This window comes from Protopterus annectens, chromosome 3.part0 (assembly GCF_019279795.1).
Source record: "Protopterus annectens isolate FY-2018-M chromosome 3.part0, PAN1.0, whole genome shotgun sequence".
Classification (NCBI taxonomy): domain Eukaryota; kingdom Metazoa; phylum Chordata; order Ceratodontiformes; family Protopteridae; genus Protopterus; species Protopterus annectens.
Window position 1 is genome coordinate 529,369,165 of NC_056731.1, and position 13,134 is coordinate 529,382,298.

The 13,134-nt window shown below is 41.3% G+C and overlaps 1 protein-coding gene across 5 annotated transcripts in view; it reads right to left on the bottom strand.

Moving 5' to 3' along the window:
- The window catches only part of TEX10 (testis expressed 10), a 2,069,943-nt gene that overhangs the window by 1,855,110 nt on the left and 201,699 nt on the right, over nucleotides 1-13,134 (bottom strand). For all 5 annotated transcript variants that reach the window (XM_044064942.1, XM_044064941.1, XM_044064938.1 and 2 more), the window contains exon 4: nucleotides 5,407-5,653. In XM_044064942.1, the coding sequence (XP_043920877.1) occupies nucleotides 5,407-5,653 (247 nt within the window). The remainder of the gene's footprint in view (nucleotides 1-5,406; nucleotides 5,654-13,134) is intronic.

The following is a 13,134-nucleotide window of genomic DNA, read 5'->3' on the forward strand; positions in this document are numbered from 1 at the left end:
CATTTTATCAAACCAAAAAAGCCAGACCAGCGAAGTTGGGAAGCAAGTTTAATATCCAGCAAATAACAGCACAAGTTTAAACCCACAGAAAGCTTTCAGGTTAAAACAACCCTTCCTTATTGCACTGAGGAAGGGTTGTTTTAACCCGAAAGCTGTGTGTGGATTTAAACTTGTGTTCTTATTTGCTGGATATTAAACTTGCTTCCTAACTTTGCTGATCTGGCTTTTTTGGTTTGATTATTTCTATGTTTTGCTTTTGACCAGCGTTTGCCCGATGTCAGTCCTTTTGGGTTTTGCTTTATTCATTTTATGCAATCCAGACTTAATTTCAAACATTGTCTGTAGTAATTTGAATATTTTTATCAATACTGGAGATATTAGTTTATGCAAATATCGTTTAGTGTGTTCTGTATGCTTAGTTTCATATTTTGCGAATAAAATAGTTCTGAGCAAGTTTTAATATCCGAAATTTGTTTCTGACCTGTTTTGCGAAGTATGCGCATTGTAGGGATGATTCACCACTCTATATTTTTCCAGTTCCAACCAGTTGCCCCTCGAATTCAAACTGAAGAATTTGGATTTCATCCTGGCCTTAAGTCCTTTTAGACATGCCGCTTGTCCCTCTCTCATAGATGACAAGCAGGTGGGGTGTTTTGTTTAGATGCTTTAATACATAGAAATACACCAGTATGGATAGCAGCATCATAAAATACAAACAGATTAACAGACCATATATACATAGATGCTTACATCTCAACACCTAACTACAAAATGCTTAGTATTTATAAACTTATCCAAGCCCTTGGATAGCTTCTTAAAAGGTACATGCAGACACACTGATCTATACTCTCTTTAATGGTTTCCAAACCGGTACCTGCAGCAGAAACAGAACCATGCACTGAACGGACATCCAGGCCTTCACTGGCCTCAAGAGGGATGTTTGGGTTCAGAGGCACAGCCAAAGATTCAGGCCTAACCTTTTTTTCCTTCTTTGGAAGCTCACCAGACAGAACCGCCATTGCAAGCACTAGTCGTTTGAGTCTCTGATTCTTGAGGTATATGTTAAGGGCAGAAAGATGACTGTGGAGCATCTCAGGGACAAACACCTCACAAATCATTCAAGCCTTACAGTTGTGACTGGACCAGACAGAAAAGACAGTGATCGTGGTCATCTTTGGATGGAATCTGCTTCCATAATGGCACTTGCCTTTCGTGAATGAAAATCAACCTCGAAAAAACATGCAGCAGCAAGAAAAAGACAAATTCTCCAAGGAGGCACTTATATGAAATAGCAACCACTCGGCGATCAGACGAACAGTAGATGATGGTATTCGCGCTGGTGGCAGAGAATTTCTGAGGATGATACGTGCAGACATCATTTTTATGGCCTATGTGGGCTGTTTTACTATTTGTAAAATCGCATTTACCTTACAGTAGTTAAAGTCTTTGGTATGCAGGCCGGACATTCGGGTCGCCTAAATGGGGAGTCCTTCATGTTATGAGTACTGCAACACGGGAACAGAAGGACATCTAATGATTACTATATTGAATTTAAATTCTCTAACAGGATGCAGCTTGGAAGTAGATGACACGAAGTAAGGAGGAGACTGGACATTCTGTTTACCCAGGAGACTAGGTGGACAGACAGAGCAGCAAAGTCTCTTGGCCTGTGTCTGCAATTCATGGGGAGGTCAGACTAGAAATATTCAGAGAATTGCGGTGATATTTTGTCTTCTGAAGACAGTGAAGGATGTAATCAGAATCCAGTGCGACAGAGCAGTCTTCATATCAATCACACAACAGGGTTGTGATGGTGAGGAAAAGAAGGCATTCAGGCAGTAGTTACAGGAACTCTTCATAAAGCAGGACACCAAAATGAGTTGGTCAATAATGGAAGACTTACATGCCCATATTGTGACACATAAAATACGATATGTGGATTGTGCGAGTCCACATAGTTAGGACAACAGGAATATAAAGGAGAGGCCATTCTAGACTTCTGTCTGGCAAACAACTTAACAGTGGCCAATACATGGTACTCCAACAGTGTAAGTCACAAGATCATATACCACAGTGGTCAGCATGCAACCCAGGGAGACTTCTTCCTAGTAAGGAAAGGGCACTGGGGTTAAATCAGACATTACAAAGTCATCCTCCGTGAAACATTCAGCCCCCAGCATAAAGCCCTGGTGGCCGCAATCAGTTGTGAGCAGCAGTCAGAGAAGGCTCTAAAGTCAACTGAGACTAGACTGAAGACCTGAAATTTGAGCAAAAGCACAGAAGTTCATGGAAATACTCAAGGTTCTAGCACCTCAGGATACGCAGAAAACTGGGGGAGCTGAAAAGGAATAGCAGTGTCTAAAAATAGTATGTGTGAAGACAACAGAACAGATAAGCATCTGAGCCAGGTATGGAAATAAAGTACACAAGGAAACTGGCAATGGAATGCAGAAGTCCAGGAAGTTATTAAAAGAAAGAAGTGAGAAAGAAAATATGGACAAGGCTAATAAGCAATACTGGTTGGCTAACAAAGACACTAAGAGGACAGTTGCGAAGTATAAGAAAAAGACAAGAGAATCTATACATTCTTCTGGAAAGTAACACAGCACACTGCACAAAGAAGCTCATCAGGTTGTAAGGCAATGAAAGAAATAAAGATGACAGCCATCAGACACCACTCATAAGGGATGCCAGCAACTGCCCACCAGGGCAGAGAACATCATGGACCAAGGGAAGAAGTTTTTCGAGGAGTTCCTGAATGAAGAAACCCCACAGAAGCTATGTTGCCACATGCACAGCCAGCTCTGAAAATGGAAGGAGAACCCCACCCTTGTAGTAGTACAAAGTGCACCAAGGAAACTGAAGACAGGGACACTGGCAAGGTCAGATGAAGTTATTAAATACATGATTTACATGTCGGGCACATCAGGGGAAGAAATGACTCCTGAGGTTCTCATTGCAACACAGACAGACAGACAAAGGCATATGCCAGATGAGCAACAAACATTCTACAGCCACTCTACAACACCAAAGAGGTTATGCATACATGCAGGCAGTACAATACAGAAATGTTAAACTCCTGGCCCACTGCAAAGAAAGTGCTGTAGAAAGTAAGATGGGAAATGACCAATTTGGATTCAGATTAGGGTGTAGTACAAGCCACCAAACTTTGCAGTGAGATAGACAGTGGAGAAGCCCAAGATGAGGAAAGGGTCCAAACAGTCATTGCTAGACTTGGAGAAAAACATATTATTAGGTCCCAAGAAAGCTGATTTGGGCAGTCCTGCAATGGTGTGAAGTCTTTGAAACACTGATAGAATTAGTGCAGGTTATGTTCAAGGACTGAATGACACAATACAAACAGCATTGGGACTCATGAGTTTCCAGTAGGAGTGGTTGCTAATCACAAAGCTTTGAGCACACTCCTGTTCATACCGGTGGTGGACTATATCCGCATACAGGTCACAGGAGATAGATAAACAAAGCTACTGTAAGTATATGATGTGGTACTAGAAGCAAACTATGAATAAGAACTTCAGTGAATGACAGGATCTGTAAATGTCATACTACAGGTGCATGGGATGACAGTATGAAAATTGTGATAACTGCAACAAATATTGGAAAATCAGAAGAGGTGCACAACTGAGACAGAAAGGAAATAGTGGAAAAGGTCAACAGCTTCAAGCATCAGGGAAGTGCAGTTGATGAGAAGAGAAGTCTGAATGAGGAGGCCAAATTACCCAAGATACTTCAGAAAACTGGCACAAAGTGTCAGGGGGTAGTGCATGACAGAGGAATGCCAACGAAACTGTAAAAGTGTACAAAATAGTGGTGCAAACCAGTGTTGCTCTATGATAAAGAAAGAAAGCTGAACAGTGAAATTAGAGCAGCTGAGAAAGCTTGGGGTGATGAAGTGCCCGAGACAGAAAAGTAGGATGTACACTGTGGGACAAACAAGGAACTGAAAATATTAGAGCAAATGTAAAATTAATCTCAACTGTAGGGAACATAAAGGAAAAAAAATAAAAACGATTACAATGGTTTGATCACGTGTGCAGAAAAGTAAAAGGCAATTAAAGCACATTTGGGAGAGACAGAAAGAAGGCACAGAGAGATAAGGATGCTCACCAAGAGATGAATGGAATGCATGACAGGTGGGCATGGCAGTCAGGACGGTGGCTCTGAATCAAAGGAGATAGTGCCATTTGACACAACCCCCTCAATCCCGTACAAAATGGAGAAAAAGGGGGTTGATGATCAAACTATCAAAGATGCGGCACTCTGTACACATTAAAAGCACAAACAGAAGACAGAAATATAATCACAGTACTTGGGATACAAATAGAAAAAGATAGCCTATTCAGCCTCAGAATTAAAGACAATGCTATGATAAATGGGTGTGAGGTGGGGACTTTCCATTACTTCTTTCTAAAATGTCAAGAAATTTGCTTAGTAACTAAGCTGCAATCACATTGCTCTTAGGCCAGTGCAGTAGCACTACACACCATGTACATTCTCTGTCCACCACCCAGCCCCCTTCCCCAAAGCATTTTTTGAAATGTATTCACAGGAAAAAAAAAAAAAAAAAAAAAAAAAAAAGGGAGTACTGTAAAACTATTACTTAGAAGGCTTTTTTTTTTTGCAAAATTACATAAGGCATTATTGGGATTTCAATCTTGATCTAGTTTAAAAGCACAAGACCAAACTTGCTGATAGGCCACTGCTCTTCTTCACGGATTAAAAGAGTTCTTAAAAATTATGATCTTTTGGTTCATATCTGCCAGTAGTATTTTCTGCACAGATTCAGTTAACTAAAAAGGAGAAACTAAACCTCATGCTATAGTGTGCTTGATGGGTAGGCTTAATCTTTTAAGTGTGCAAAACGATACCGTCCCCAAGCCTATTCATAAGCCATCTGAACCAATGGATGGGAAAATCGCAAATTCACCCGACTTGTTGCCTGTGGCAGTTACGGACAGGAGAAGCATGTAGATGCCCTAAGGCACAGACATATACCAAAGCTGTTCTAGCCCATGGGCAAGGATAATTGGGAAAGATGGAGCATGAATGGCTAGGCTTAAAAGGCTCCACGGCCATTAGCCTAGTAACCTCCTGTGATCCTATACACACACACACAGACACACACACCCTTCCCTAGCCCATCAGCAAAAATTCTACATCAGTAAAACATACTTACAAATACACTATAATTACAAGAAGCCATCCACATGACTATGATGTTGGGTAGGTGGTGGCAAATTTGAACCTTCACAAATCGGTAATAAATCTGTCACAGGTGAATTTAGAACTAAAGAACAAAAAAAATTATGAATATAAGACAGCACTATCTAAAGCACTACTCCAGCAGCCAGCAAACAATCCCATTTTATAGTTAGTTTGTCTTACCATTTGGCAGGTTTCGTCTTGTTGCAGAGCACGTTTCCACAACAGCTGAATAATACTGATAACTTGTTGCATGAGAAGCATGCTATCACTATCCACCTTGCTTCCATGAATGGGAACACCAAACTGTGGCGGGCAGGCCTCTACCCAGCATTCAATCATCAATGGAAGCAGAGTCTGCATGAAGCTCTTCAGGCTGTCTGCTGAAGCCACTGCTCCTTCTGAGCCAGCTCCACCATCCACCAGGGACCTAAAATCATAAAAAGACAGCCATGTCTGCTAATGTAACTTTATGAAAATTCTTGGCAAGATCTTTAATTCAGCTTTATTACTGAACCTAACATTCGTTGAATTTTTTTTTTTTTTATTCCTTAATGTCTTGGATGCTACTCACCATGTACTAGGTATGCAAGACATGAAAAAATCTGTCAAATCAAAAGAAAAATAAAATGCAATGCATGATCTTGACAAAGAAACACAAATGCAGTACAGAAGAGGATCAGCCCAGTAACAGCAAAACAGCACAACAGAACAATGTCAGTAACCAAGGAGCAACAATCACACACTGTGTAGCTGAAGAGAGTGCAAGCAAGATAAGCAGTAGCAGTACTGGTATCACGCATATGAGTCTGAAGTGGCAAGTAACCTACTCTGTGAAGTCAAGCAGAAAAACCTCACAGTCGAACTGATGCACATACGCAACATGCAAAGAAAAGCACGAGAGGGCACCTCCTGAAATTAAGTTAAGAGAGGGTAGGGAATGTAGGCCCGAAGCAAAAAAACGGAGACCACCAAGATACAACACTATGCCCAATAAGGCAGCTACGTTCAACCAGACAAAAAATAGATAGACAGGATAATACATGTTAGAGTGATGTCATATACAGCTTGCTTTCACTTGTTAGTTTTCATACAGCACAGTTTAGATAAGTGCTTAAACATGGATACTGGTCATTGTATAATTCTGATCAGTTGCATCACAGGCAACTCTTAAAAGCCGCTGAGTTTTATATAGGTTATTCATGCTACAAGTACACATTAAGCAAAAGTAAGATAATTCTACACAAACAAAAGGTTAACAAAATAAGCATAATTATCTACTGCTGATCAAAATACCTCAAAAATGTACCTTTCAAATCAAGCTATTTTCTTTAGGCCACTAAGAAACTGTGTAGTATAGTATCTAGTCCCCTAAGCATGAAAGCACATAACTGTACAATCACAGTGCTTGAATGATAAACTGTCTCCAAGTCTCACTCCCATCACATCCGTCCCCACCTTCAGGTTAAGTTTAACCCATCTCAGCTTCAACAAATTCCTATATGCATGAAGAGAAGTACCAACTCCTTTCTGGTTCAGTACTTGGAAATCTGTAACAAGTTCTACAGCACTGCTCTACCTGAGGCACTGGGGACATTTTTTTTGGCGTATTCAGACTGACTCGTTACCTTTTAGCTCCAGTGTGACAGCCATATAAATGCTTGTATCAAGAGTCACAACCGGCCCAGACACCTACCTTTGTCACAGAAAGTACAGTTGTGTACACTTACCACAAATGTAGATGTTCGAGTGTATTCACTGTTGCAGTCATTACATTTGGGTAATCTGCTGGCAGGTTGCCCTCAGTCGGCCTGATTAACAAAAGTCTTGGGTCCTGCGTCAGTTACTGTCCCTTCCTCCATGACATCAGGTTGTCAGGGGTATAAAACATGCATCTGACGCCATATCAGTTTTTATTGCCCCAGATGTCAGGTGCCCCCAAATGGGGAGCAAATAAAATTAAAAACACAAAAATAAACTTCCAACCAAAAACAAATACACCAAAAAGGCTTTTAAGCATAGTAAAAGAAAGTAGAGGTATAGCCAGAGAAAATTAGGGGGCTGGAGGGAGGGTAACCAGGACTGCAACAGTGAATACACTAACATCTACATTTATGGTAAGTGTACACAACTGTACTATGTTCTTCGTGTTTCACCGTTTCAGTCATTACATTTGGGCACATTCACAAAGCTATGGTTGGGAGGAGGAGTTTATACAGCATTAGGGACAGCTATAAGGCCCTGCAAGACAGCAGTGGCAAAGCCAGCTTTGGATTTAGAGAAAATTGGTAAATGATAATGCCTGGTGAAAGTATGTACAGAACTCCAGGTAGCAGTTTCTAGAATATCCCTGGTAGGAGCACTTCTGAGAAAGGCTGCAGAAGTACATGTAGCCCTGATGGAGTGAGATCTGATCCCCTGGGGGATAGGTTTTCCATGGTGCTTATAGCATAAATGAATGCAATGGCTTATCCATTTAGAAATGGTTTGGTTTGAGATAGCCTTCCCCTCTGCCCCTGCTGCAAATGCTACCAGCAATTGTTCAGATTTTATTCGAGATTTAGTCCTGTCCAAGTAGAATCAAAGTTGTCTGTGCACATCCAAGGAATGCAGAATCCGTTCCCCTTTGTTCTGTGGATTGAGAAAGAAGGTTGGCAAATGAATGGACTGATTAAGAGCCACACTGGAAACCACCTTGGGCATGAAGGATGGCTTGGTCCTCAGAGATACCCTGTCCGCATGAAAGAAGATGAAAGGCTCCATTTCCATAAGGGCCTGTAATTCAGATATCCTTCTAGCTGAAGTGATTGTAAAAGGAAGGCTCTTTTCCAAGAGATAAATTTTTAAGTCTGCAGTAGCAGCTGGCTTGAAAGGAGGTAGAATGAGCTTCTCCAAAACAAAGTTAAGGTCCCAGGGAGGGATAGGAGCTTTCCTGGGTGGTCTCAAGTTCTTTGCCCCTCTGAGATACTGCTTGAGCATTGGATGAGAGAAGAGGGGTGGTTCTGTGTTCTAGTGAGCTGAAATAGCTGAAGCATGGATTTTAATAGAGGGAAAAGACAGGCCCTTTTGAAGCATCTCAGTTAAGTATTGCAAAATCTGAGGTAAATTGGGAGCTGCTGTGCTCATCCCTAAAGACTGGTTCCAGGCACAGAATCTTTTCCATTTGTCAGCATAAGATTTTCTAGTACTAAGCCTTCTCGCCTCCAAGATGACATCCATCACAGGTTTGCTGAGGGATAAGGGTAAATTAAAGTGATTAGCCAGGCTGCAAGGTTTAATATTGGAAGCTGAGGGTGCAAAATTTGGTTCTCCTGCTGAGACAGCAAGGAAGGGGTCTGAGGCAGGTGCTATGGAGATATTTGTGACACACTGCGCAGGAGTGGGTACCAGTGTTGGCGTGGCCAGTCTGGAGCAATCAAAATAATTCTTGATTTGTCCTGTTTGACTTTTAGCAGAACTTTGGAGAGCAGAGGCAGAGGGGGAAAGGCATAGACTGATAGATTTTTCCAGCTAAAGGACAGAACATCCACTTTCCAGGCTTCTTTGTGGGGAGTCCTTGTGCAAAAGTTGTCCAACTGGTAGTTCTGGGGGGAGGCAAATAAATCTATGTCTGGGATCCCCCATTTGCTTGTCAACATGTTGAAAATCCGTGGTTCCAGTTTCCATGCATGTGGGTCCATGAGATTTTTGCCTAGTCCTTCTGCCAGTGTATTCAATTTTCCTGGCAGGAATTGAGCTTGTAGGTGCACTTGGTAGCTCAAGACTGTGTTCCACAATGCCATGGCTAGTCTGCAGTGGGGGTAAGAATGTGTACCCCCCTGCTTGTTTTATGTACCACATAACCGTGGTGTTGTCCGTCTTTACCATTAGTTGTCCTGGAGGAATGTAGTCCTTGAAGGCAGTCAAGAGCATTCTGTACAGCTTTCTTTTTGATTGATATGTAGGTGCATTAGACTTGGGTTCAATTTGCCCTGAATGCACTTCCCTGCCAAGTGAGCCCCCCATGCATAGTCTGATGCATCTGTAGTTAGGTTTGGGTGGTAGGGGGAAGTGTGAATGGTAGTCTCTTGTTTTGGTGGCAGGCCTCTGCCCACCATAGGAATTCCAGGCATAGGCATGGTATGACAGGAATCATTGTTTCCAGGCTGTGACAATGTTGACTCCATAGACTTTTTAAGTACCACTGTAGTTTCCCCATATGCAGTCTTGCCATATGGAATTAGAAGAATGCAGGAGGCCATGAACCCCAAGGCTTGCAGTATTTGTCTTGCAGATAGCAGGGTTTTTGTGGCCACTTGTTTGAAGTAAGTTACCAAATGAATTTGCTTGTCTGGCGTGAGGAAAGCCATCTGGGCAGTTGTATTCAAGCTTGCACCCAGGAATGTAATCTGTTGAGAGGGTACCAGTTGTGATTTTCTTTTCATTTATGGTGTACCCCAGACAAGTTAGAACCCTTTTTACAAATGCCAGATGATTTAGAAGTATTTTATTTATTTTATTTATTTTATTTTACATTTGTTAACCGGGCTAGTCTGGCTGGATACATGTCCATTTTCAGCAGAGGCCCGAGGAGAAAAGCTCCACTATCAGACTAATACACTATAATATATGAAGTCATTAATAATACTATCTATACAAATAAAACTAAAAACTAATATAGTATAATACGGCAAAATACAAATGCAAATACATTTTTCATGTACAAATCTGACTAGATAACAATCAAAATTCAGTCAGGGGCTGAGGAGAAAAGCTTCAGTATCAAAAACAATTTAAAGTTAAAACAATATCCATAGTAGTTAGTCATGACAACAAAAAGGTCTTGGCTGAAAGCTTAAAAGAGGTTAATATATAGTGTTAAACAGGCAGGTTAGTAGTGTAAAAGATATTCAAAGGTTAGAGATAGGTAAAAGGCAGAAATGATGTAAAGAGAAAGGAAATAATAAAGTACAGTTACTGTTAGGTATAGGAATTCTGGACTTAGTGAGGCTAAGGAACAGGCAGTAGGTAAAGGAGAGGGGGAAAACAAAGATAGTGAGAAATATAAAAGGTAGCAGGATTATAGGAGGTCAGCTAAAAGGCAAGAGACAGAAAAACAGAGTGGTCAGAGGGGGAGTCAATACAGAACTAAGAACAGAAGAGTGAAGGTATAAAAAAAGGGACTGTGGAAGTCAGTTTAAGTTAGAACAGAGGAGCAAAAGTACACAGGAGCAGACTGGGGAGAGTAATAAATTTGCTGAGGTCAGTCAGGATTAGAGCAGGGGCATAGCCAGTGAGTTATTAGGTGAGTTTTCATCTGTTTTTTGAAAAGATGGCATGAGCCTAGGGAGGTCAGTTCTGTGGGAGTTTATTCCAGTAAGAACCGACAGTGTTTGCAAATAAGGAATCACCTGACTTATTATGAGATTTCAAAGTAGTAACTAGTACCTTGTTGGCTGATCTAAGTGTAGTGAGATTTTTATAAGGAGTGATGAGTTTATTTAGTGTGGGTGTGTTGGAGGGGTAATGTAGAATTTTAAAAGTGATGATTAGTTGCTGAAGTAGTATTAGGTTTGGAAGTTCAAGCCAGTTTAGTTTCTTTAAGTTAAGACAGTGATGAGTTTGGAATAGAAAGCCAGTGGCAAATCTGGCTATACTGTGGTAGGCGGTATTTAGTTTTTGAAGATTAGCTTTAGATATATTGATAAAGGAAGGAGAGGCATACAATAATGTAGAAATGAGGTGAGTTTGGGCAAGAGCCACTCGGGAAGTGGCAGTAAGGAAGGGCTTAAGTCTGTAAAGGGCACCCATCTTTTTATTGACTGACTTGATAGTTAAGTCAATGTGATAGTCAAAATTTAGCTGATTGTCTATGGTTACGCCTAGCAGTTTAGTGGAAAAGTCAGGTTGGATGACAGTGCCATTGCACGATACAATGGAAAAAGTGATAGGGGTGGATTTAGAGGTAGGGGTGAACAGTAGAAGTTTGTTTTGGGATTTAGGAGGAGACAGATATGTTGGAACCATTTTTCTGCTGCAGTGAAGACCTCCTGGGTAGCAGAGTGGAGTTGTGCTGGGGAAGAAGCAGAGCAGATGAGAGTGGAATCATCTGCATACTGTATACAAGTGGATGTTGGGAGGAAGTGGGCAGGTTATTTATGAAAATAGAGAAAAGTAGGGGACCTAGGATGGATCCTTGTGGGACACCGATAGTAACAGGGAGTTGAGAGGATAGGTGGCTGTCCCAGAGGACTGCTTGTTTTCTATTAGTCAGGTATGAGTCGAACCACTGTAATGCTTGTGAATCAAGTGAGAGGGATTGTAGGGTATCGAGGAGAAGTTTATGGTTGACCATATCGAATGCTTTTGAGAGGTCTAAGAATAGTGCAGAGGAGAACAGGTTATTGTTGCGGTTTTTATTGATAGAGTCAGTGAAGGAGAGAAGGGCAGTTGAAGTACTATGGTAGGGTCTAAAACCATGTTGTGAGTCTACAAGCAAGTTGTTATTTAAGAGATAATGTAGAAGTTGATGGTGAATGCAGCGTTCCATTATTTTGGATAGAGGAGATAGAAGGGCAATAGGCCGAAAATTGGAGAGTTCATTGGAGTTTCCTCCTTTATGGAGGGGAATAATATGGGAGATTTTCCAACAGGATGGGATTTTGGATTCAGTTATGGTTCTGTTTATTAAGATGGAGACTGGGTAGGCTATCTCGGATGCAGCTAGTTGCAGATATTCAGCTGGAAGCTTGTCTGCAGAAGGGGTGCAGGGTTTGAGTTTATATAGAAGCTTATGTATATAGGTTGTTGAGACAGTACTAAACTTTAGCATGTGTGTGCTGTTTTGAGTGGGGTAGTTTGGAGGGTTGGGGGGCCTCATGGTACTTGCAAGTGAGGTGACTGTTTGAGAGAAAAAGTTGTCGAAAGTGTCGGCTATAATGTTAGGTTGGGTTTGTGCTAGGTTAGCTGGGGTAGGCGTTTTGGTGTTGCCAGGATGGAGTAGTTTGTTTATTCCTGACCAAAATAGTTTTGGGTTTTGGTGTTGGTTTTGTTGGTATTGAAGGTGGTAGTTTTTCTTGTCCAGAATGGTAAGCTTCTTTGTTTTATTTCTCAGCTGTTTGAAGTTTTGATGGTCAATTGGGTTTTTTGTGGACCTCCATTTAGACCATAGTTTATTTCTAGCTCATAGTTTGTTTAGTTGTTTTAGAGAGCCATGGGGCTGCTTTGGATTTGACTCTGACTATTCGGGATGGGGCATGTTGGTTTAGAATTTGTAGGAAGGTATTGTTGAAATGGGTTACAGCCTCATCTATTGGGAGGTATTTTAGAGTAGACCAGTTGTATTCCTTGAGTTCATTTTGAAAGGATGCTAGGTTGAATTCTGTTTTGTTGTGTTTGGTACGGAAAGTAGTTGGTTTGGGATTGTTGAATTTTTGTTTAGTGATAAAGGTAAGGAGGTGGTCACTGATATTATCAGGGAGTATTCCTGTTTTATAGGAGAGGGGATTGTTGTTGGTTAGTATCCAGTCTAGGATGGTTTGTTTGTGGGTGGATTTATTTATTCTAGTAGGGGAGTTGATGGTTTGATGATAGTTAAAGAGATTAAGGTGAATGGAGGGTGTGGAGGATTTGCAGGAGTTCCAGTCAATGTTGAAATCACCTAAGATTATGGTTTCTTGGGGAAAGCTACAGGAGGCCCAGCTAAGGATATTTTCCAGGGTATTGATGTTCTTGCCTGGAGGGATGTAGGAACATATTATGTTAATAGCCTTGGATTTATTAACTTGGAGTTTGGTGCAAAGTATTTCAGCATTTCCTGGGGAGGGGGGCAAGGAGTCAATTAAGGCTACCTGAAGTTGTGATTTGTATAGGACGGCCACTCCTCCGCCCTTTTTATTAAGACTATCTTGCCTTAAAGTGCTATAGCCTGGG